At 45.7% G+C, this 23,713-nt stretch overlaps 1 protein-coding gene across 3 annotated transcripts in view; it reads right to left on the bottom strand.

Moving 5' to 3' along the window:
• Nucleotides 1-8,421: 8,421 nt before the first annotated feature.
• CADPS (calcium dependent secretion activator) overlaps nucleotides 8,422-23,713 on the bottom strand; it is a 240,013-nt gene continuing 224,721 nt past the window's right edge. For all 3 annotated transcript variants that reach the window (XM_085300112.1, XM_085300114.1, XM_085300115.1), the window contains 2 exons: nucleotides 11,578-11,682; nucleotides 8,422-9,733 (listed from right to left, as the gene is read on the bottom strand). In XM_085300112.1, coding sequence (XP_085156238.1) covers nucleotides 9,554-9,733; nucleotides 11,578-11,682 — 285 coding nt within the window. In that variant the 3' untranslated portion in view covers nucleotides 8,422-9,553. The remainder of the gene's footprint in view (nucleotides 9,734-11,577; nucleotides 11,683-23,713) is intronic.

Below are 23,713 nucleotides of genomic sequence, written 5' to 3'. Positions count from 1 at the left end.
AGCGGGGCCGGGCAGCTCGCTCCCTGCCAGGCCCCGAAACGAAATCTCCGCTTTCCGCCGGGAAGCCGCCCCCGCGGGCCGGCCCCGACCGGCCCCCCGAGCCCCTCGGGTCGCCCTCGCCTCTGTAGTCGGCGCTGAGCATTTATGGTCCACTGGAAGATAACTTAGGATCCTCCTAGTTATTTAACTTGGCAGCTGCTTAAACTCCGCAGTGGAAGCTGCCGAAAGTTATTAGCATTACGCTTCGATCTCTYTCTGAAATGGTGGCTTTGATTTCTACGTTGCTTTGCTTTTTTRTATGTATTTTTTTTAAAAAAAAATATATTTATTTATTTGATAGCAGAAGGCAAGGGGCGACTGGGCGAGCCACCAGCCCAGGCGCTCGGGGGGGTGGCTTCCAAGATGTTTTTCCGGCTTTGTGGCTGGGGCAAGGCGGAGCGGGGKCTGGGGGCAGCCGAGCCCCGGCCCCGCTGCGCCAGCCGCCTCCGTGTGAGGCAGAAGACACTGCGGCCTGAGGCAGGTCCCCAGGCGTTTGGCTAGAGTTCAGTTTGCAGTGGTTGCAGTGGTTTTGGACATATTAGCAAGCAATGAATGGAGTAATCAGGAAAACAAAGTTTGGGACTGGGGTAAAGGGGGGGATGTTTCCCATCTGCCAGCTTCCTTTTGCCCCTTTGAAGCCCAAGTGCTCCATGTAACGAAAGAGTAGCGCTGCACCCATCTGCACAGGCAACCCCCTTATCACCCAGGGGCTTTGTGGGCTCCTGCAGGGTCTTTTGGGGCTCCCTTTGAAGCCCAAGTGCTCCATGTAACGAAAGAGTAGCGCTGCACCCATCTGCACAGGCAGCCCCCTTATCACCCAAGGGCTTTGTGGGCTCCTGCAGGGTCTTTTGGGGCTTCCTGCAGGGTCTTTACAGGCATTTTGCAGGGTATMCTATAGGGTCTGTTTGGGCACTCTGCAGGACCCCTGGGGRAGATGGGCAGCRGGGCCTGGGTTGCCGTGGGACCTGYYGCCCCCAGTTTGGKGGGTGGCCCCACTGCTGTGTGACCCAGCTGCTACTGCCGTGACTGCAGAGCTACTGCCTGGCGAGGCCCCCCGCCTTGGCTGGAGCAGAGGCGCTGAGTCCCTCCAGACTACTGTTTCAGCCTGTTTACTGAGTCATGCACATATTACTGTGTATATGTAGGCAGATTACTTTTATTTTATTATTTTTAGAAAACAAATTTTGTATAATAAACATTTTGGTATCATGTACTTTGGAGCCAGATTTTGGAGCACTGAATGGCTTCCACAGTAAATGCAGTTGGTGGGTGCTCGGGAGCGTGTTGGCCCTGCTGGTTGGTAACTGGTTCTTTGTCAATGATGGCAGCAGTAGCTTTGACATTTTTAACCTAAGGCTGATTTTAAGAGCTGGTAGCCAACCTGTTCCTAAAGCCATTTGAAATCTGGCCCCACTGCAGTGCAACTAGTAGGTCACCACGTGTAGAGCTGCACGAGGAGTACCTAGATGGCAATCAAAATGGCTTATGTAATTCTAAAAATGGCAACTTCTTGCTTGCCACTTCTCTCTCTGTGTATGCTGAGAGTCCTGCAGAGCTGCCAAGCAGACGCAAGTGAATGAACTCTTTTCTCTGCTTATTCCTCCTTCCGCAGCTCGGAGAAAGCGAGCCAGAGCCTATTCTGGCTTGCCTGTCAACAGAAACGGTAACTAACAGCTAGATCCCAACGGGGCTTTATRTGCCCCACAAACACTGCCGGCCTGGCAGGAGTGGAAACATCCTGCGCCGAGCGGCAAGCCGTGTTCCTGGTGCAAGCGAGGGGCAGCCGGAGCCGCGCAGCCAGCTCCACTCTCGTCTGGCCCGGGAGGCGCGCGGGAAGTCGGGGGAGTCCGCGTCATGTCAAAAGCCAAACTGGCCCGCGAGGTCGACGGAAAACTGTGGAAGGGATGGGCTGCTGTTCTCCTTCCTTACTGTTGAAAACAGTCAGTTTTTTTTACCTTGAAACAATGGAGCAATGCTGCGTTTCATTTCTGAAAATTGAAACCAAGAGATATCTACTCCTCGTGTTTTGCAATGTTGTAATTTTTCATTTTGAAAGAGTGGGAGCATTTAATTTTTTCTGTTTTTGTTTTTTCCTTTTTTTTCTATTTAGGAGAAAAGGTGGGAGGAAGTAGAGAGGGAGAATATAATGGGGGGATGGCCTTGTTCTCACTTTCCTACTGAAAACATTTCAGAAAAAGGAGCAAAAAGCAGTGAAAATGGGTAGAAACCCACTTTAGTTTTGTGTTCTTGTTCCTCCCCTTTTTCACTTGAAAGGATGTCCAAAAAAAAAAAGTGGGCCAAACCCCACATGTTTTGAATTATTCTCTCCTTAATGAAGTAGAAAAATGTTTCATTTTCAAAWTTACTTGCTTTTCAATGAAAAAAATTGAATAGAAAGAATGTTCTCAAAACCAATAACAGTTGCCATTCCCTTAGTCATTTTGCAACTTGCTCTACATCCAGCGTTGACCAGTTTTTCTGGCTATGCCACACGTTATATTTTTTGAGATTTGCATTTGCTGTAGTCTGGAYTGCTGTCGCAGAGGTCCTTGTCCATGGTGGAGCAGGACTCCTTGTTCCACAAGGTACGGAGTTAACTGTGGAAAGCAACACACTACATCCTTCCTTCTGGTGCACATGATCTCCTGGGCTGCAGGATCCTCACCGATAGTCATAGTAGCTGAGTCAAAATGAGTCCAGCAGGACTTCCAGGTTGACTTGTGAAACTGCTGCTTTGTAACCTGGGCACAATAACCTCACCATCACTGAGACAAAAAATACAGAGCCCTGCTAAGGTCCACACTGGAACAAGTCAGAGCCACTGATGTCAGGAATCTCCTCTCCTTTTGATGCATTCACCCTGGGAGATGCAATCTGAAAGAACCACTAAAAAAAGCCCCTGAAAAACCGTAACTCAAACTAAAAATTCAGACCCTGTTATTACAGGAAAAATTTCAATGCATGACCCAAGTATTCCCTGAACATTCAAGAACACCCACAAATTCTGTAAAAATAGCTGATAATTTATTTATTTGATTCAATTATGAGCCTAGCTTGTGATTTTGGGGTGGGGATGGGGCTGGAGTTAGTGATGCTGGAGAACTAGTTTAGCAGAAAAACTCATGCAAGTCATCAGATCTGTGGAGCAGGGCAGCTGCTTAGGCTCTTCCTCAAAAAACGAAGAGCCTTGCAGAGCACCTTCTGCTCCAAAACCTTTCGGGCAGGGAGGGCCGTACTGGGGGGACTGAGACTTCTTCTGTTTCATACTGGGGGATCCTTTGGCCCCACAATCCCTGATTGAGGCTGGGATGTGACGTGGTACCCTGTGGCCAGCCCTGGCCTGCAGCTAGAGGTGGCAAGCAGGGGCGTGGGCAGGATGAGTGGACAAGGCAGGCTGTCTCCAGCTGYGCAATGTGGAGGCCTGGGTCCTGTGCCTGCTCTGAGGACAGCTGGTGGACTTTCCTGACTGACTGTAGAGCCCGTGAACAGTCCTGAACACAATGCGTTGGTTTTGAAAGGCAACAGAAGGGTTTTCCTTGCCTTGAAGAGGATTACTTAGGAACTGGCACTCTGGGCCAACTCAGGTGAGGTTTTAATTGCTGGGCCACTCACAGCATTTACACATTTACATGCACAGCATGGGGAACAGGATAGAAAAAAGGTGTGTTCGAGAGGCTGGCTTGTTTGCACCTGCTTATTCACAAACCTGGACTGACCAAGGGTAGATCTGTTGCAGCGAGTGTTAGCTGCATACAGGCTCCTTCTCCTCATTGGTTTGCGTTGCTGAGTTGCCTCTGGTGCTGGAGAACATGGCTATGGGATGCATTCTTGTCCCTCATGGGAGGGTCCAGAGGGGGCTGGAGGCTTCTGGCGTGCTCTGCCTCTGACGTACATTGCAAAACCAAACCCACAATCTTCGCTAAGTCAGCTGCATAGAAAAAAAACTTGCCCGTCATCAGAGTTCACAGCCCAGATCATTTCAAGCCTTTGAGCTATTTCTCTCCTCCTTCCTCCCAGTACTGTGAGTCTCCTCTGCAGCTGACAGCCTGAGATAGGCCTTCAAAATCAGCTGCTTTTGGAGTTCTCTATCTGCTGAGAACCGTCCTAAACGTGTGGCCTTTGCTCCCCACAGCTGTCGTATCCTCCAGGATCTGCAACAAGTCTTCACTTTACTGACCCTATCTTGTCGGTCCCCAATCTGATCTGACCACCTGGTTTGTTTTTTAATCAAACTCTTGAATCATAACATTTTTGTTTATCTCAACAACTGTATTCGTTGCATAGGAAATGAGCCAAGGTGGTCTAAGATGGGGAGAGCAAAGCATGTCGTGGTTGTAATTGCTTTTGCTCTTCCAATATCAAATTTTACAGTATAATCAAAATCTTATTTTTTTACTACTTGACTCTGTTATTGACTTAATCTTCTTAAGTGCTCCTATTATTCCAGTGATTTCATCGTTGCATGTTGATTTTAATCTTTTGATCTCCATATTAGCTACTGCCTGCAACTAATTTGTTGCTCAGTGTTTTTCTTTGTTTTGACCTGTGAGGCATTTTCCTCATGGCACACAACTCTGCTGGCAGATTGCATATAATCTCTGCACTTTTTTTCTCCCATATTTTGCATAGTTACAAGAAATGCAGATTTACAACTTGAAATGGAATATGCATCTTTTAGAAAGGCTGGGGAAAATATCACTTCATGTTTAGCTCAAGAGCCTAAACAGACTTGAATAAAGGAAATACTGTTGAATACAACTCACCGGATAGAGGTGTCATACAGGCTTTTTAGTCAAACAAGTTCAGAGTTGCTGGCAACTGCAAAAATTGTAACTTATTTTATATGCAGCCAGATACCAACTAGTTTCTGCAAGCATTGCTAGACTTGAGACAAAGAAAGCTGATTTTTGTGAATGATTTGAGGGAGCTTGTCTAGCAGGACTCAGCTTGGCGCAGCAATGGGTCTGGTGAGATGTAATGCCAGTGAATAACTGTTTGGACAAAAATTGGTGACAGAGTTGGTAGAGCAGAGTCTTGAGCTTGGTGGATGAAGCGTGGGAGATGAATTAGAAATATGGTTCCCACAGCTGCATTTTGGTTGGCCATTACCTGAGTTTTTCCTTTGTAGCTCATTGTTTAAACTGTGCTGATCTATTCGCAGTTTTTTTTGCTTTATCTTTTAAAGCTTGGTGAAGTAATTTTTTGCCTTAGGTTTGCTGTGACTTTTTTTTCAAAGAATGCAGCTTGAACATTGACAAAATCATCTTTGCTTTGCTACATGCCTGTTTATGCTTCTGAGCACCAATTGTTTTCTAATATTTTTGACGTTTTGGTCACTAGAGAGGCAGAAAAGCAATTTCTAAGATGCCTATGGGCCAGGAGACATGCATTACAGCAGAGAGGAAAGAATCTGTTAGTGGCTGAAATACAAAAAAAATGGATGAACAGCTGCTGACACTTGTCATTCAAATAGTTGATAGCATTTTCAGTCTCCATGCCACATGCTTTGAGTAAGTCTGTCAAAAAAAGAATATTTTCGCTGGACGTCCCTGTAAATATGAGAGAAGTTTTGGCCTGATCTATCATTCAAAATTTTGCTGGCAGAAGAATGAAATTTTCTCTTTCTCCAAAACTGATTGACATAACTGTACTGGCAGACTCTTAATCTAGGTGCTGTTGTACTGGCAGAAAGTCCTTTGACTGCTGGAGCTTATTCCATTTGAGCAATTGATTTTCGCTAGACCAGCAGAAGACCTTTGCATTTCTCCTTGGCTGGGTTTGCCAGCATGCTCCCATTAGAGAGCAAGCCCTCACTGAGGTAGATACTGCCTGGGACACAGCATCGGTCTGCGAGAGCTTGAGTCCTATCCAAAGCGTAGGCTGTGACCAGGAGAGTTTTAAACCTGGACTTGTGTGGTTCATACAAAACCAAGCCATTCTGGATTTGACCTTTCAGGGAGATTAACCCAAGCTAGCACTTTTTGCTTCCTGCTCTTGGTACTGTGGTGCGAYTCCTGTGTAGTTTGGGATTAGACTGCCTGCACCCAGGGTTAACAGTAGTGAGGACTGGGCTGCTGCACTCTCCTTTACTTGACCACAGGCTGCAGGCTCTGGACTGGGAGGTTAAATGCTGCTTTGTAGCATTGCCTGTACACGAGCTCTTCTCCCCACTCATGCTCAAGCGTACTGCCAAGCTCTTCACTTGGGTCCAAACTCCTTAAAAGAAATAAGCTGGCTAATGCTTTATACACCTTGTTTTGAGCATGTGGCCAAGCCTGACATCTCCTCAGGATTGCTATGGAGTCTCTGAGGTGCTTTGTTGGGRTTTGAGGACATGTGGAAAGTTGCCACAGGCTATAGGGTCGTTGCTGATGACAGAGAAACACAGACGAGGGCATCTGTCACCCGCCGTTTCGGGGAGGCACTTGGGTGCGTTAGTGATGCACAGCCAGGGATCATCTCCTGAAGGCTGCGCCCACACTCTTTCATTCAAAAAACTGAGCAGGGCTCACTATTTTGAAAGGTGGCAGGTGGAAGTGGGCTGTGTTTTTACCCAATAAATATTTCATGTTAAAAAAAAAAAAAGAAAGAAAGACTGGAGCCTGTTGCAAAGCAGAATCAAGCTGTTCTCTAGCTCCACTCTGCCTGATGGGGAGCAGAGATGCAAAACAGGGTCTCCTCCAGGTGCTCTTCACCACCAGCCTAGCGACCACTCTAGGGAMGGCTTTCCTAGTGCCTCCTGTTGCCTTTCATATAAACATCTGGGGCAGGGAAAGGAGAAGAAAGAGAGGGTGTGAGCACATATATGCAGCAGTGCAGGAGCCTGATACGCTGGATGGTGGTTAGGAGCAGGCAGTGTCACATTCAGGGTCTCGAGTGGATACAAAACCACCAAAAAAGATGGAACCAAGTGGTGCTTGCTTTTTGTTTATTGCTTTTTGTCTTGTGAGGCTTGTTTTGTCAGGCACGTCCCGTGAGGGCTTCAGATGGCCTTTGGAGGGTGACTTGCAGAGGCTCCTGAGCTACCCTTTGGAAGACTCAGTTTGACTTAAACACTCAACTACTACCTTAGTTCCTTTGTGAACCAAGTACGTGCATAYAGCTGGATGGTGGATTTATTTTTTTGATAGTGGGAGGAAGCTTCCCTGTGTCAGTGGTTAGAAGGCCACATTCCTGCCAAAGTCCCCATAGATGGCTTTTCCTGGCAATGCTTCCCTCTACCAGCATCACAGAGTAAGTAAACCCAAGAAGTCCCACATACTCTGGCCTRCTGAGTTAAAGGTTCATGGCTTGCCAGGTTTTCCCTATGCTAGTGCATCAACAGGCTTAACAAAACATAAAGGGTGTTAAATGTGCATGCACACCAGCCACACCTAAAACAAAGACCCAGCTGATGTCCCTAGCCCGAGGGTATGGTATACACAGGTTGTGAAGGGATTGGTATTGAATGTGTAGATTAYGGCAGCCTAAGGGTTGTTGTAGAGCTCTTCCATAGCCAGAGTCAATCGAATCCTCCACTACAGAAGGAAATCGCCTGAAAATTCAGCATTGCAGGTGCATCTGCTCCAGGCTCCATAGCTATCCCAGTCTCATGGGCCCATGGGACCTAATACACAGCCTGCACACTCTTCCCAGAGGGTGCCCCCTCCTCCCAGATGCCCAGGAGCATGTCTTACAGCTCTCAGGCACTGAAAAGTGATTTGGTTTAATGGTTCATGTATGACAGGAAGGTTAATCCAGGCAGGACACTTTAAAGCATTTGCCTATCCTGTAGTCATAGGGGGCTGAATGTGTGTCCTCGTTCCCTGGGGTGGCAGCAGACGGATGTGCTTGGGGGCGAGGGCATCAGATTGTTTTGCTCTCCCAATGAGTCTAAARTCCTGGCTAGCAAGAGTCATTTTCAGTCAAAATTGGCTGGTGGGATGGAGTGATTGCAAATTGCCCCCAAAACCTCAGAAAATGTYCAGCCTAATACGCTTTTCATTGAACCAACCTGATTTTTAACTTCAGCCAGGTGGTTGCTCATGTGCTACACATTTGTAAATGCCCRGCAGGTTGCTGCCATTGGCCTCGTTGGGAAAAGTTAAAATACAAATTGAGGCCTTTGATGGAAAGTAAGCGTTGGGCACGGCTATTAATATGCAACAACAGGGACAGTCTGCAACTGCACCAAGAGCAGATCATAAGTTTGACATCTGGAGATAGATCATCGGCGGTAGTGCAGAAAATGGTGGAAAGAACTGCTGAGGTGACACCAGGAATGCTCCCGTACCTGGGGAATACATAGTCTGGTCCCACCCTGACCTTTGGGAAGAAATCAGAAAACCATCTTCTTAATTAATAAACTGTAAAAACACCCATGACAAAAGAAAATGCCTTTATTCTGAGAGGTGGGGGCTCTTCCATCTCAGCTTTTAATTTCTCTTTCTAAGGCAGACATAAAAAGACTCCATAATTTATTCTTAGGACATCTGAATAGTTATTTATTGAGAAGCCACAGTTCTCACACTTTTACAACTGTCGGCTTGTATAAGGCAAAAAAAAGCAAGATGGATCACTATTTTACACAGAAAGTAAAAGCTCTGGAGACGGGACTGATGGACATGCAGTTACTGGTCAAAATGCAATGTACATGACATATATAAAAACCATTGTGAAACAGAGGAATTGTAAATTATGATTACAATCTACTGAAATAAATTTTCAATATATTATTATAAACACATTTGTATAGTCTAAGATTGTAATTAAAGTTGTCTTTGTACATACACAGTTATTTGAAATTTAAACAAAAGTGTAACATTTAGAGGAGCAAACGTCAACAGAAAACAACTGCTTTAGACTTGTAATGTGGCGTGATATATCCATAATGATAGGATTAATCTGGTGTGGCAATTAGAATGACTAATCCTTTGGGATGTAGCCTCTATGGAGTTAACCGCATATTGAAGGGAAGAGCCTGGTTTATTAACAAGGATGCAGAATGATTCAAACGGCTGTCTGGGTTTGTTTGTTTTCTGTTTTTAAATGAACAGAGAGAACAAAAAAATCATTTGTAATTGCCTGGTTCTTCTTTTAAAAACAAAGCTGTTTTTTATTAATTTTAAGCAGTTGGCATCCACAGAAGAGAAACAAAGAAATGAAAGGACTTGGTTCACTCATCTTCACAACAATTTACCATCAATGTATATACAGTACATTAATGAAGCATTGTTTAAACTTTAATTATAACAGGGACACACCTAGCATGTTTTCTATGTAGTTTTCCATTAACAGTATTAAACAATGGTGCTCCATATTGCTTATGAACATAAAGACATGAAATTAGGAAACCAATGAATCAAAGAGAGGTGCTAATCTTATTACCACACAGCTAAAATGGCATTTGTATTGGTAAACTTCTYATGGGCATTTAGAGCTGACATAAAAATTCCTAATGTGGCTAACCGAGTAACAGACGAGGTACATGCACGGATGCCAGGCTGCCCCAGCTGGACCTCCAGGCCACCTTCTCCTAGTCGTCTTCTTCGTCTTCCTCATCGCTGTCCTTCATCGTGATGCCTTGGAGGCCCCCGCCTTCGCTGACCGACGCTGTGGCTTCCTCTACCGTCAGCCGGTTCCGAATGGTCTCGTAGGTTTTGCTGTTTAGGGTGGAGTCCAGCACTCCTTGCAATCGGAAATCCCGGTACGTTTTCTAAAACGGGGAGAGGCACGGAGGAAGGAGGAGACAGCACAGAAGTCAGCGTGGACACCGGCTCCCCTGCTTCACTGCAGCACTCAACCCGGGCCCCCGGGCCTGGAGGGTTGGGGCCACTAATGGAAGGTGCTGCGCTGCCACGAAAATCCAAGCCCGTGCCAAACTGCCCCGAGGGCGACTTGCCTTGCCCTGGGCAGTGCGGAGGCCTCACGACGGGCGTCCCTGCTAGCCGTGGCGTTTTGGTGGCAGAAGTCCCTTTAGGTCAAATGCAAAGCTGCCCTGAGGCCAAGCCGGGGCTCTCTGCCCCAGCCCTGCCTCTGCGGCTGTGCGGCTTGTGCAAGGGCTGCGCAGCGGTCAGCGATGTCTGCTCAAGGGAGCAGTCAGCAAGTCTGCTCAAGGGAGTTTTAAATAAGCTAGACTGGGGCCCAAAAGTCGAAGCAGCAGAGCAGAGCTCCGCTCGGACTAACTCTCCTTGCTTCTAGATGCATTCGTCTGCCTGTAAAGTAACAGCTATTTTTCTTCACGCAGCAGAATTATCTGTCTCCTATAACTGCAGATGTGATTACATATTCCAGGAATGCTATGTATTAACTAATCCTACGTACAATATCGAGATTAAAGAAGCTAAGTCCAGGACACCAGAGAAAATTGTTCATGTATAAACGTAAGCACATGGCATGTGTTTCTTAAATCTCTTTTTTTCCACCTAATTCTGACACTGGGGTTGTATTTCTGTGGTTGGCTATATTTCCCTTATTATTATGATAAGTTATTTGTATTTGAATTTAGGTTTAAAAACTTCTTGACTCTGTGAGATAAAACTCTGGCTTTGCTGTAGTTCATTTAATTATGATCTGTGCTCTGTATGGAAACTATTTATGATTTTAGGAAGTCCTTGGATTTGTTGTTGTAGCTGCTTCTGAAAGTAATACTGGTATAAATAAAGTGCAAGGAAAAAAAAGCTTTCTTCGGCTAGCTCATAAGTAGAAATAATTTGTCTGTGCCTGTTGTCCTCAGTTATCAAAAGCACATTTAATAAATTTCATTTTTAATTTATTCATGCATTCAATGTGTTCAGTGCACAAGACCATAAACATTTTAAAATACTAGACCAAAAAGCATTAAATAGATCCTAAAATGATCAAAAATGTATTTACCCCCTTCTGTGATCTTATTATTTCATGTAAACCACTGTGATTTCACACTGAAATAATTATCATTAGTCCAAGGCGCGTACACACACACACATATATACACATACACGTGCACTCAAGGAAAAAAATGTTGCTTTCAGGGTATGTTATCTCACCTTTGTGATCTCTTAGAGTTGATTATATACACCCATTGTAAAAGAAACAACTTCAATTAACTATGAGAACAATCCTCATTTGCATTCTGACRATAATCACAAGCCATAGCCGGGCTTAAATATTTCTAGTAAAACAGTGTTAAAAACTTTTTATTTGATTTAACCCGTTTTAACGCTGGAGTTTGATGGTGTGATCAACATGCTTTTTTTCCCATAAAAAGGCTAATTTTGGCATGCTTATTATGCAGGTAGGTTTGAACAGCAATAGAGATTTTTTTTTTCCTTTTGTCATGTAAATAGTTACTTTATTCTTATTTGCACACATGTATTTTGTATCTTTGCACATTTCAAGTTCCTGTCTATTCTTCTGTATATACCGTACACACAAATATCTTCACTTTAAACTGTTTTAATGAACGATTTCATTTATTTGCAGGCTGCAGTTTGTCTGAGAGAACATGCCGCACACATGCATACACACACAAGCTCCTTTCAGCAGCAAGATGTTAGCGAAATCACAGGAGACGATTACCTTTACTATCCTAATGAGAGTTTTCAGTTGGTAAATGTGGAGCTGCAGGTCCATGCGGTCTGTCAGCCAGGTGCAGACAACATTCATCGAGCTGGTGTACCATTGCTGCAAGAGAGACAAGACTTCTCCAGCAAGCACGTTACATGAGCGCGCTGTGCCAGGAACAAACACAGGCTGCACACAGGCATACAGGCAGGACCAACCTTTTCCACTAGCCAGCCTGTTAATGGGATATGACAGACTTACGGGGGGTCTTTTTTGCAGAATTTCCATGCATGAGCCTTTAAATTGTAATAATTATGACAACAATCTTATTTTGAGGGGTAGAGGAGGGGAGCTGATTAAATACGAAGGACTCGAGAGCCCTTTAGCACAGTCCTAGCGTCTGCCTCCCCAGGAAGAGGGCTTGCTTCCCGTGCTAAAGGCCACTAGCAATGCTGCAAGGCTTTTGTAATCCTGCTTTACCATTGACTCAACTTGCCAGCAGCGGTGCGAGTTTGGCCCAATACATCTTTTTTTTTTTTCCAGCTCGTTTCTGCAGCAAGAGCACTGTCATGCCAGTAAGTGTGTCAGCCCCACATTCAAGCTACTTACCATCATGAAATTCAAACACAACCAGCCAAAGGGCGACTCTGGGTCCCCGAAGGCGAGCGGAGGGGAGGCTAGTGCAGTGCAAGGCTTAGCTGCAGGTGAGGATGCACTGGTGTAAGCACCTACAGACCCCTGCCTGCGCTGCACAGGAAATGCTTGGCTCAACCTCACAGTTAGGAGAGATRGAAAAGCATCAAACAAATGAGCTTGTTTCAAGCTGCTGAACTCACAGGGCCCCTCCAGGGGCTGAAAGTTTGCTGCTCATCTGTGAAAAAGGCTTGCAGCTGTGTGGCAGCAGACTGCCAGCCCTGCAGCGCAGGAAGTCGCTGGTGGGCTGGGGTTCAGCGCCCTGCTTGCACAGGGCTGGCGTTGCACATCTGATGCCACCCATGTGGGCAGTGGTCCCTAAAGAGACGGAGAAGCAGGGACTATGGCGAGGGGAATCACAAAATGTCCCCAGTGCACTCAGCACCGTTGTTAATTACGAAGTGGTCTGTCTACACAAAACCATCGCACCTCCCGACGCACAGTCAGCACATGCACCCCCCCCCCCCGCAGCCCTCCCCACAAAACCTGTAACACAGACCARCTGAAATTAAACTAGAGCCAGTTTTTTAAAAAAGGTGGGGGGAAGTAGCAGACCAATATATAAACTTCCTCCAAGAAAATCTTATCTCTGGTCGAGGTTAGTCTGAAATGCAGCTCCTTTCCAACTAAACTAAAACCTTGCACTAATCTGGCTCAAGCATTATTTTCTCCTACCCTCTTTTCTTCTGGATGTGGGTCACTGACTCAGAAACATCCCTCTTCTAGCTGCTGTGGCTACCRGTGCTGCCATGAAGAATGAAGCTAACCAAATCCTCAGTATTCCCCAAATCCAAGACTGTGGCTTTTTATTCCCCCCCCCTCACACACACACACACAACTCTTCAACACTGGCAGAGATGCTTGCTTCTGCCTGTGATGAGGTTGCACATGCCACTGCTGGAAGTGTGGCTCCAAAACTACTAGCTGTCACTGGGTAGAGGCTTAACTGAGCATCAGGGACTGCAGGCAACGACGGCCTGAAGCACCCACAAGCCAAGCACACGAGCTGGCAAAAGGCTGACCAAATCAAACAGATGAGCCCAAACTAGGAAGCAGGCACAACATAACAAAAAAAAATGTGCCCTCAACACACTTAATCAAGCTGTAATGCTCTGCACCAAGTAGGGGCACCCCACCATGAAGACCAGGCAGTAATGCTGCATGGGGAAGCATGCAGCTTTGCTTTGGCGGTTCCTTACAGATTAACATACTTTGCCCCGTAACCCTACGCATATTGTGCTCGTCCAGTAATTGTTGTGTTATCTGCCACATAAAGCTCAATATACCTTGCCCTTGGAAGATCTGTAGAGCTTTCTGTGGGACCAGATGGGGAGTGCTTTTGCTTTTGTTCATTGATTTCAGTGCTCAGGTCCAGCAAAGCACAGCCTGGAAAGAGGGAGAAAGGCAACTCCTSTCCTCCACCAGTCGCTGAAGGATGAGAGCAGAACACCGGGACAGTCTCTGCAGGCTAATTTCTGTGTCAAGAAAAAAGACCTGCCCAAGATGTTTCTGTACTTACATTTCTACTTCACCTCCTAAGAAAATGGAGGAAATAAAGGGATGAAAGAATCACCAAAGAGAAAGCATAGAYAATCTCTTGCTTGCTGCTTACGTCTTGTGCAACTTGTGGCCGATTTCTGCTAGTCCTTCATCTTCACGGCAAAGACCTGGCAAGAGTTAAGAGCTGACAGCTGAAATGAAACTAATTTGGATGGGAAAGAAGGAGCTTTCTTTTTAAGAGAAATTAAGCACTGATACTGTTATCTACTACTCAAAGTCCTGACATCAGCTCGGGGCTCGTTAGTGGAATGAAGTGCCCTCATCGGGGACTAGCTAGTACAGGTCTGATCAAAAAAGTAGACATGATGGTAGGGTGGCTCCCRTGGGTCAGGTCCTCTGGCAGCACTAAAATCCAGGAGCTGCTCTGAAGCCAGCTTTTTATGCCTCCCAATCCCTCAGACTAGCCTGAGAGGTCAGAGCATCCCTGGATATCACCCAGAGAGCACCCTGGGTGCCTGTAAGCATTGGGACAACCTCTCGGGCTGCACCACCAACATGGTCAGTGGGGTCTCACAAAGTGCTTGCTGTCAGTGGAGGGTCTGCCCAGCTTTCCTCATAATGTTGAGTACCCATGAGAGGAAAAGGAGGAGTCAATCATTAATGTTTACAATACTACATACTTGCAATTAGCATGCTCAAATGACTCATACTGTCAGGTGACATTAGCTGTGACCTAAGGCTGTGCGACAACTTCTACACCTGGCACATGGATGCTCAGACCACTAACCCATCCCCTCCCTCCACCATGTCCTTTAAATTGAAAGCCATAGAGGAACTAAGCAAGCCAAACATATGTACATAGGCACACGCTCTCCCTTCCCACCGCTGTGTCTGATCTTCCATAACTTCATCTGCCAGGTGCTTATGTCACTCAYAAATGAGACGAGAACTCCCTTCTGCCATTTCTGTTTCGCCAGTGCCATGCACACCTATGCTGCTCTAGAAATACAGAGAAATGARACCCTCTGTGAGACAACTGCACAAACTTAGCAAGGTGACAACATCTGCTGGTGTCCCAGGAGCTGCTCAAAGCTGCGCTATCGTGCTATGGCCTGCTCACACTTCGACAGGGCCAGCAGAAAGCATGGACTGGAGTGACTCATGCACAACACACCATCACAGCAGCATGTCCTGCAGTTACAATCAGCCCACCAACTTTCAGTTGCCTTTTAAGAAGGGCACATGGTTTTGCCCCTGCAAATCCTTCAGAGTAAGCTAAATTAAGCATTCTTTTCTAATGAAGCCTGTTATGTTTCTGGTAGACACTCAAACATGTAGAATTTTGGAGAGAACTTTTCTGAACTGAATCTTACCCTCTTCCTCTTGATTACTGGCTAACAAGGGCTCAGCCAGAAGTACTTTTGGACTGTACAAAGAGAACTGTATTTCTTAAAGCTAAGTTACTCCAAAGACTTTGTTTATGAGAAAAAAGACACAGTATAATTCATTGATCTTGATACACAAAACCGTCACATCATTTCATAGAGCCCACACCAACTGCTGAATATAAGCCCTGCATATTCATAAAAGATAAGTTAGCCCATAAATTAAATGTTCCCTGTAGCTATCACCAGTGTTGATGTGCTATAAGATGCACAAGCCCTCTGATTTCATGACTAACCCACCACGGATGATAACATTTGCATATGATTATATTATTAARAAAACAATAACAACAACAAAACCAAATGCTCCTGAACAGAAATGTGATCGTTTCAGGCAAAAGAGCGCAAGTGGTCCTTCCAGGACATCAGCCGCCTCGCTGAAGGGCAGTGGCTGTGTGCTGGGGAAACACTCCTCCCTGAGGCACCAGCTCCAGCAGGGGCTTGTCCCAAAGTGCCAAGTGCAGAAGGCAGAGCCCAAGCACTGACTTCCGTGCACGCTTGTGGCCATACCGTGTGGGTGCACCATGGTTCAGGCACATTTATGGGGTCTGAGGACCAGCTAAGCTGTGCCATGGGCACAGCCAAGGTAACTAATACAAGTACGAGCTTTTCTCAAAGCTCTTGTGAAAAATAATTAGGGCTTCACTAGTGCTCCTAGAGCCAATGGGCCACAATTCAGCATGTAACTCGCTGCTGTGCATATACATTACTGATGCTACTTGGCATCCCCGTAAATCACCCAGTAGATAATGTGTTCTCAACATCAGGAGGTGCCAGGTGGGGGACAGACATGGAGGGTGCAGCCTTTCCTTGCTTGGTCGGCCTAGGGGATACGGCACGTTTAACTGAGATGTCCGAGGGGACGTGAATAAGGCTTTTGCAGAGTCGCACCACGGCCCCTGCCGATTTCTGTGCAAGAAGGGCAGAGTAAATGCAAACAAATGCATTTCTTAGGATGATAGCAGGAAGGAACTCAGTAACAACAACTAAATATCCTATCTGTGAGGCCATGAATTTCTCTTTCAGAAATATTCATAATTCCGCTTTTAGGTTAGTTTTCCTGTTCCCCTTCTCTCTTTTATGATGGCCCTCATTGCTAGGTGCTAGCCTGGGCAAATGAGGTAGGCCAGCTGGGACTCTCCTGAGCAGGCATTTGAGGAGCCGCAGCGTGCCAAGKGGCAGGCTTTGACGGCTGCCTATGTAACACCCCAACCAGCTTGAGCAATAAGCTTGCTTGCTTGTTTTTCTTTCCCCCTTTTTGAGTTTAAATGCACGATCAATAAGTTGCTGAAATAGCAAGTTTATCTCTGAATATATAAATTGCAAAAATTGATATGAATAAATCTGCAAGTAACACACTGAGTGTGGCACATTTTATCAAAAACCTGTGCTGGGTTCCTGTGCTCTCCGGGAGGTAGTGTCATTACACATACACAGGAACATCTGCAAACCCCCGTCTTCTTTAGTGTGAGCTGAATGGAAGCATGACCTCCTGTTCCTTGCCATGAACCTTGAGTTCACACTCATATTTTACATGTTACAGGAAGCCACAGCTCACCCCAGGGGTGCTGCAAACAGAATCTCATAAGCCAGATGCAACACTGCTTCTTAAGGCACCTGAAGGAGCTGTATTCTTCATTCAAAAGCTTACATACTAGTAGCTTAAGGTCACTTCAGCTTTTGTAAAGAGTGGGACAAACCCAGGAATGCTTATAGGGCTGGGTTGTCAGCAGGGTAGCAGAGGGATTACAAGAAACCTGTGACTCTGCCTCTTTCTGCCTTTACTGGTAGTTTTTTTGTGTGTGAACAAGTGCCATACAACAGATTGAGGCTGGTATAAAGGCCTGGGACTGTGCAAGAGCACCCCGCTGAGCCTCAGCTGTGCTTGCAATTAGCAATAGGCATGAAATGATTATTGTTGTGGTGGCTGATGGCAATCTGAAGTGACAAGTTTTATGGGGGAAGTTGTAGTAGGGATGTTCAGCAAGTTTCTGCAAACCATTAATCGAAAGCTGCAACACAGTTTAGTCAAAGCTATTTTATGTCATTCCAAAGGTCTCACAAGGATGCTGAAAGAATATTTTTCTGCTCTCAGTGCCTTGGAATGGAGTTTTTCTAGGTCAGGGATTCTTTACTGCCCTATTTAGTGTCAAAAATACCCATTTGCCTCAAATTAGCAGAAAGCTTGTAGTTAAGGGCTAGAGATTAGGCATACAAAATTACTCAGCAGGTGACTGCTGGGTGGATTTGGGGGTTGAGAAGTCTTTAAAACTGACTACAAGACATTATATACTTCTGACAAAAGAACATAGTAATCCTACCTGCTTGCTTTAACCACTGTTGTTTGTCTATTATTACGTGCTTTAATGCTCATAAGAGCAAAACTATTGGTGATACTACTCAATTACCATAGTAACTCTCCCCTCTGACCTCTCATTTCAGTACTTGCTTTCCAACCAGAACCAATCCAAGCAGTGCAAATCTATTTAAAACTGTGACACTCACCGCACAAGAAAACGCCAAACACCGGCTGCCTGCTTCTCTTTGTCTGGGACCCGGCCTTGTTTTGAAACGCTGAAAGGCGGCTTTGAAATGAACCCTTGAATTCAAGGTGTTCCAGAGGTAGCAGCCACCACGCTGGGCGGCTGCTTCTGCAGCACCCCAGCCCGGCAGCACAAAGCCAAGGGACCACAAGCAAGGGAGGAGAGAGAGGACCGGGCAGACTCCGAGGCTCATGTCTAACGCGAAAATGGGGTCTGCTCTCAGGCAACAGCTCTCCCTCAAAGTCACCCGATCGGGACTGGGAGGGGGGGAAATTACTGACTCTTTGGGGTTTGTGGCCCCATCCAATGGGCCAGAAGCTCATCTGATGGAAAGCACAGTGGAGCTGTGTTGATCTGCAACTGTCAACAGTAAACGATAGCTGCCAGAGTCATGTCCCTCCTGATCACACGAGGCTCTGAGCTCTGAGTCTGTATTTGGTGTTGTCATATGCATTCATGGCAACCAGCTCCCTTGGCCGATTTCTTTTCTGAGGAGAAGGCATGGATGCAGCCACAGCAGCTTCAGCCTATGCTTTACAGGGGTGAGCTCTGCACATGCACTTGTAGCTCGCTTGGTCTGAATGCTCCTTGAGCAGGATCTGCTCTAGCAAATGCTGCCCTCCCAACGGACCAACAAGCGTAGCGAAGTAGCTTAAGGCATATGGTGTCTGTGCAGACAAAGCCATCCCTAGGCCAGAAAGCCAAAGGCCAGACTGCTTGGAGTCAGTAAAGATGAGACCACTCTTGTGCCTCTGGAGTTCTGTGAGTACCGCGGATCTCCYCTTCGCCTTCCCCCAATGACATTTTGCTGGTGGCCCTATGCAGTCGTTGGCAATTATAAAAACTTGGTAAAGACAGTAAGCGTACAGACTCATGGCAAAGACAGTTTTCTGCCCTTTTCTTTAAACAAAGAAGATGTTCCTGGCAAGCCTGAACAGCAGAGCTGAGATACTGAACACAGCAGTGTACAGGATGGGCGTTTGAGAGGGTCCTCCAAAAGCTGGCTCTATCCAGACGTTCTAAACGGATGAGGGTGGTGGATAGAAGAAATGTACCTTTTGCTGCCCTATTTCCAGTCCTACGCTAACTAGATTTTAGCTGGTCTGTGACAGCTAAGCCCTTGCTATTTATTAGGCAATGTTTTGGAAACATCAGTTTTGATTTCTGTGGAAGGTGAAGCATGCGTCCGCCTAGGCTCACCGAAGGCTGAACTGCAATCAGTAACCCAAAGAGGGAAAAGGAGGGACAACTGCATCAGCAACTTTTGAGCTAAGATATGTAGCCATGGTCCTGGGTGGATGAGGATGAGGTGGGTGAAAAGCACTGCGGTCCCCTGGACGCGCATGTGCAGCTCTAGTCGCCCATGTCAGTTATGAAATGGGAACAGAGGACCTTCTGCCACAAGATGAAGAATAAAGAAGAACATTTCTCCCCTGCAAACATATGTTTTCTGGATCAAAAACTGAGACCTGCCCACACAGCAATCCCCATCCCACTTGTTCATAAACTTTTCTTCCCACTCCTCAATGAAAACTGCATTCTGCTCTGCATAGTACTTGATAGTGCCGTGCTTATGGGCCTTCCTTTCACCCCTGCTGTCAGAAGGGACCTCTGAGGCTGCCCTAGGGAACAGTCATCAAAAGACACATCAATGTTTTGAGCTATGAGCCCTGCTTCAGTACCGAGGGCCAAATCTGCAGCAAGTGTCTGCTATTCAGCTCCACGGGGCAGAGAGTCTGAGTCGGTGGTGTCCTATCACTGGCAATGGGTAGCATACATAATAACCTGGCGACTACCTTGAATTACACCTGCCAACGATTTGACCCATTCTTCTAAGTAAGTCTGGCAGGGGCCAAGTCTCAGGGGACTACGGATTAAGCATCTGAGAGTGCCTGGATTTTCCAGTGGCAAAGAAATTGGTGAGCCATTCCCGTGTTACAGAAACGAAGTTTAGCGGCCGTGGATCTAAGAGCACAGAGCTAAACAGAAAATAAGCAATGAGTTAATATCACAGGCATTGATCAGCTAGTCTTACAATTAATGCTTCCAATAAAAAAAAAAAAGCTCCCCCTTTTTATTCAACAGAATAAGAAATTAAACACTTGTGGGCTCATTCTAAAGAATGAATGAAATTGAATAAGCTACCTAGCACTTGAGATTCCCAGCGAGTGCTTGAATAGAGCAAACCTCCTGAGTTGAATGGATTGCCTTTTGGGACCAATTTGTCTCTTTTCACTCTTTATTCCTCCTTTTTTGCTGACAGATGTACAAAGGCGGAACTGCGCTGTGCAGCTTAGCTACATGCACCCACAGCAGCTGTCACTTTTGTCGAGCAAGTTAATCAAGCAAATGCCACCATATCCCACTTTCTATAAGGAACAACATGTTATAGACAGTAGTCTTGGGAGACAGGGAGGGAGGGAGAGAGACTTTATTTTAACTTTGAGTAGCTGGTATTTTTTTTTCCTCTGTGTGTAAAAAAAAAAAAAAAAAAAAAAAAAAAAAAAGGCAGCCAAACCTGGTAGCAAAAACCGACACTTTTGTTTTCCCTGAGAACAAATATTTAGTATGATTTTAACTCTAATTTGTACTATGGGAGAGCTGTCTGGTTTTAATTAAATTTAAGGGACTTAAGGGACACCRTTAAAAAAGAAATGGAAGCTTTTTGTTTGTGTTAACGCTTGTTGATAATAATATATTGATTGTCAATTGCTAAGCCAAAAAGATTAGTGTAGTAAATACTATTATCTGAATGCCACAAGTGAAGTGCTAGCTTCCCTTCCCTGCTTTTCCCTTTGTGAAGCAGTTTGAATCACTGGTTGTTATTTATACATTTTCTTTGATAAAACCAACTTGTGTGGCTGTTTTTTTTTTTTTTTTTTTTTTTTTAAACCCTGCCTCATTAAGTGCATAATAGCATTTACGTGTGGGGCTTTCTGCTTTTTAGCCTTTCAAGCTTAAGCTTATATTCCTCTCTCACAACCATGTTTCAAAACTTCGGATGTTCACAAACAATTGGATACACACCAATATTGTATATATCAGACACTCTCTTGCTATTGCCAAAGAYTATAAAATAACAGAACATTATCTGCAAAGAGTAAATAAACAGTTCTCTTTCTGCTTCGCTGCTGCGCCCAGATAATAACACGAACCGATCGGCAGGTAGCTTTTCTGTTCTACTGAATTCTTAGAGATACAAAAGTCTGCATCTAAAAGCACATTTTTCAGTACAGCCCTATTGAACACAGAACAGCAAAGCACTGAGAAGTCCACAGGCAGCCTTTTTTTTTTGTTATTAGAAAGATATTTCCCCCTAAAACTCATAGACTTTTAAAAGTATCTTTTCTTTCAGAAAATAAACCTAACTTTTAGTAACAGATTGCATTGTGCTAATTTAACTTCTCCGCAGGATCTCCAGCCTGGTATGTTCAGAAACAGAATGCGCAAATCGTAAGTATTTTGGATACATGAACTCTTTACCAAACTACGGAGTCTACCCTCGCCCCTTGCTCACACGAGTAAGTCAGTAGTGGTTCGGCAGGGCTCTGCCTATGTTGGGGCAAATGTTCTTCATGAGAGGCAATATGCCTCTYATTTTCTAAATTAAAATCCTATATTGAACTCCACATTAAATTACAGAGATCTAGTAAAGTGCTAACAATTAATAAAAATGCCTTGAAACCCCACAGTCTTTTTTTTCATTGCTTTACTCTATTAAAGCCTCATGAAGTGTTTGGAGCCTCACAGGTCACAACCACACTGAAATATTATTGAAATAAATAGCTGTACTGCTTTTTTCCAAGTCAGCAGACTTCCCCTTTGGCCAAAGATTTTTCATACCATAACAGCAATTTCATGGTACATATATGTAGTGTATTCCTCAATGTCCACCCCAGTTCTGTGCTTTCTGGTTGATTTTTTTCTCTAGATTTTATTCCTTAATTACRAAATTTCATTCACATTAAAAATGTGGCTATGGGGGGAAGTCACAAAGCCAAAGCCAAAGGGGCTTGATATTAAAATAATATCTGTATTATTATTTAATAACGTCACAGTCCCAGCGCTACATAATAGTGTTAAGCTGCTAGCCAGAGCTATTCATCATCTGTCTAGGATGCAAATGGCATCACTGAATTACATTATTATTTTTTCCTCTCTCTCTCCCAAAAATAAACCACAAAAATACTTCGGATGGCTTAAAAGCTCTGCCTTGGACAAAACAAGGAGGCAAATTCAGAAYGAGAGCTAGAATTCAGACCCTGCCACATGTGAGTGCAGCACGCTTTCTGCAGTACATATGGTACCTGAGCTCACCCGCTGCTTGGGGAGCTCAGCAACAGGGTGAGCTGAGGCTGGCGTTTCACCCTTAATTGGCTTTTTGCTGGCTCTAAAGAGCTCCAGCACGGCCCTGCCATCGGTGTTAATGGGAGGAAACTGTGGGGCTCCCGGGTGTCCGGGTGCRTCGGCCTCCTCAGGGGTAAATTTTCTGTCTGTGCCGCTGAGGTCAGGTACAGCTCCTGCTGCCAGCAGGACAGACACGACTCCTGCCGCACACGCCTTGCTGCACATTCCCTCTAGCATTGCTTTAGCCCAGGATCATTTTGCTCCTTTTGGGAGAGGAAGAGGCAGGATAGGCACCTCATGCTGGTGTGGCCAAGGTCTACTGCAAATAAACATGCCCAAGAACACTAACTTCAGAAACTCTCTGCTTTTAGTGCTGCGTAAAATCAGTTGACACTTAGATGCTGCTGGGGATACAGCAGGCGTCAGCGTTCCTAAGCTGTACCACGTGGCCAGCCCCCCTAGCCAGACACCGAAACCTGCATGTAGCCAAGAGCCACGTACTCACAGACCTTGCAGGGGTGAGGGCAGGAATGATGCCCAGGCAGGACATGCCAATGACTCCCTGAGGTTTCCATGCTGCAGTGGAAGAGACCGCTACTTACTGCAGGAAGCTTGGGGAAATAAGGCAGTCAGTTAAGCTCACAGCAATACAGAGAGGAAATCTGCCGACATTGATCCCAACAGGATTTCTAACTGCACTGTCAGTCATGGCATCCTCAAACTAGGGGACACCATGTCTCTGCCAMGGTGGGCATGGGCAGGACCCTTCTAGGCTCTGACCTTCAGCAGGGGCCACCACTGCCTTGGAGGCAGGACAGCAGCAACCCTAGGAGCTGGCCTTGGAGCTCTACAGATGATACGGCCTTTTGGGTGGCAGGTAAAGCTTGTCTTGGCTACACAGCAGCCCTGAGATGGAAGACCTGAGTGGGCTTCAGCTTCTGCATATTTCTCAGCAAGGGATCTTCTTCGGCGTTGCAGAGATTGCGCACGTAGATGCAGTGCTGTGTCTGCACACTGTTGCGTGTCGCATGCAGCTGCAGGGCTGCAAGTGGACTTTAACTTAAACCTATTTAAAAACTTTGGCTCTAGGCTCGTGACTTGTGAAGCCACCTGGGCATTCCTCGGGGACGTGGCGAGGAAGGCCAGCCTGCTGCACCGCAGAAGGGCAGCCGTGCTGCGGTGCAGGGCCCTGGCTTGGGATGCGGGCACCACCCAGACACGGGTGAGTGATTTACAGCTGAAGGAGACACCGTGTCTCCTTGCCAGTCATCACCAACAGRCTGTTGGCAAAAACAACGGTACAGGCAGGTCTCAGCATTTGGAGGACCAAGGTCTTAATGGGGCCTGAGTGCACATTCAGGTTTTGGCCCCGGGTGCTGGGGCCCTCTCTTCCTTCTCAGTAGATAAAGCTCAGCAAAATGCACAGCACTTGTTTGGGAACTGCCAAATAAAAACAAAAAAAATCTTGCAAATCCTGCTGCTTTGCAGAATTTTGCAGCCCTCAGTTTTCCTGAATAAAAGAGCTTCTGCTTAAAAATATATAAAGGTACACACTCACACACATAATTCTGTATGGATGCTTGTTCTCAAATACTTTTTTTTAAACCTTTAAAATATTCTCTG

The sequence above is a fragment of the Rhea americana genome, unplaced genomic scaffold (assembly GCF_003343005.1).
Source record: "Rhea americana isolate MKP2758 unplaced genomic scaffold, rheAme1 scaffold_16, whole genome shotgun sequence".
Lineage (NCBI taxonomy): Eukaryota > Metazoa > Chordata > Aves > Rheiformes > Rheidae > Rhea > Rhea americana.
The sequence above is the reverse complement of the archived record's forward strand: the minus strand, read 5'-3'. Positions and strand labels throughout refer to the sequence as shown.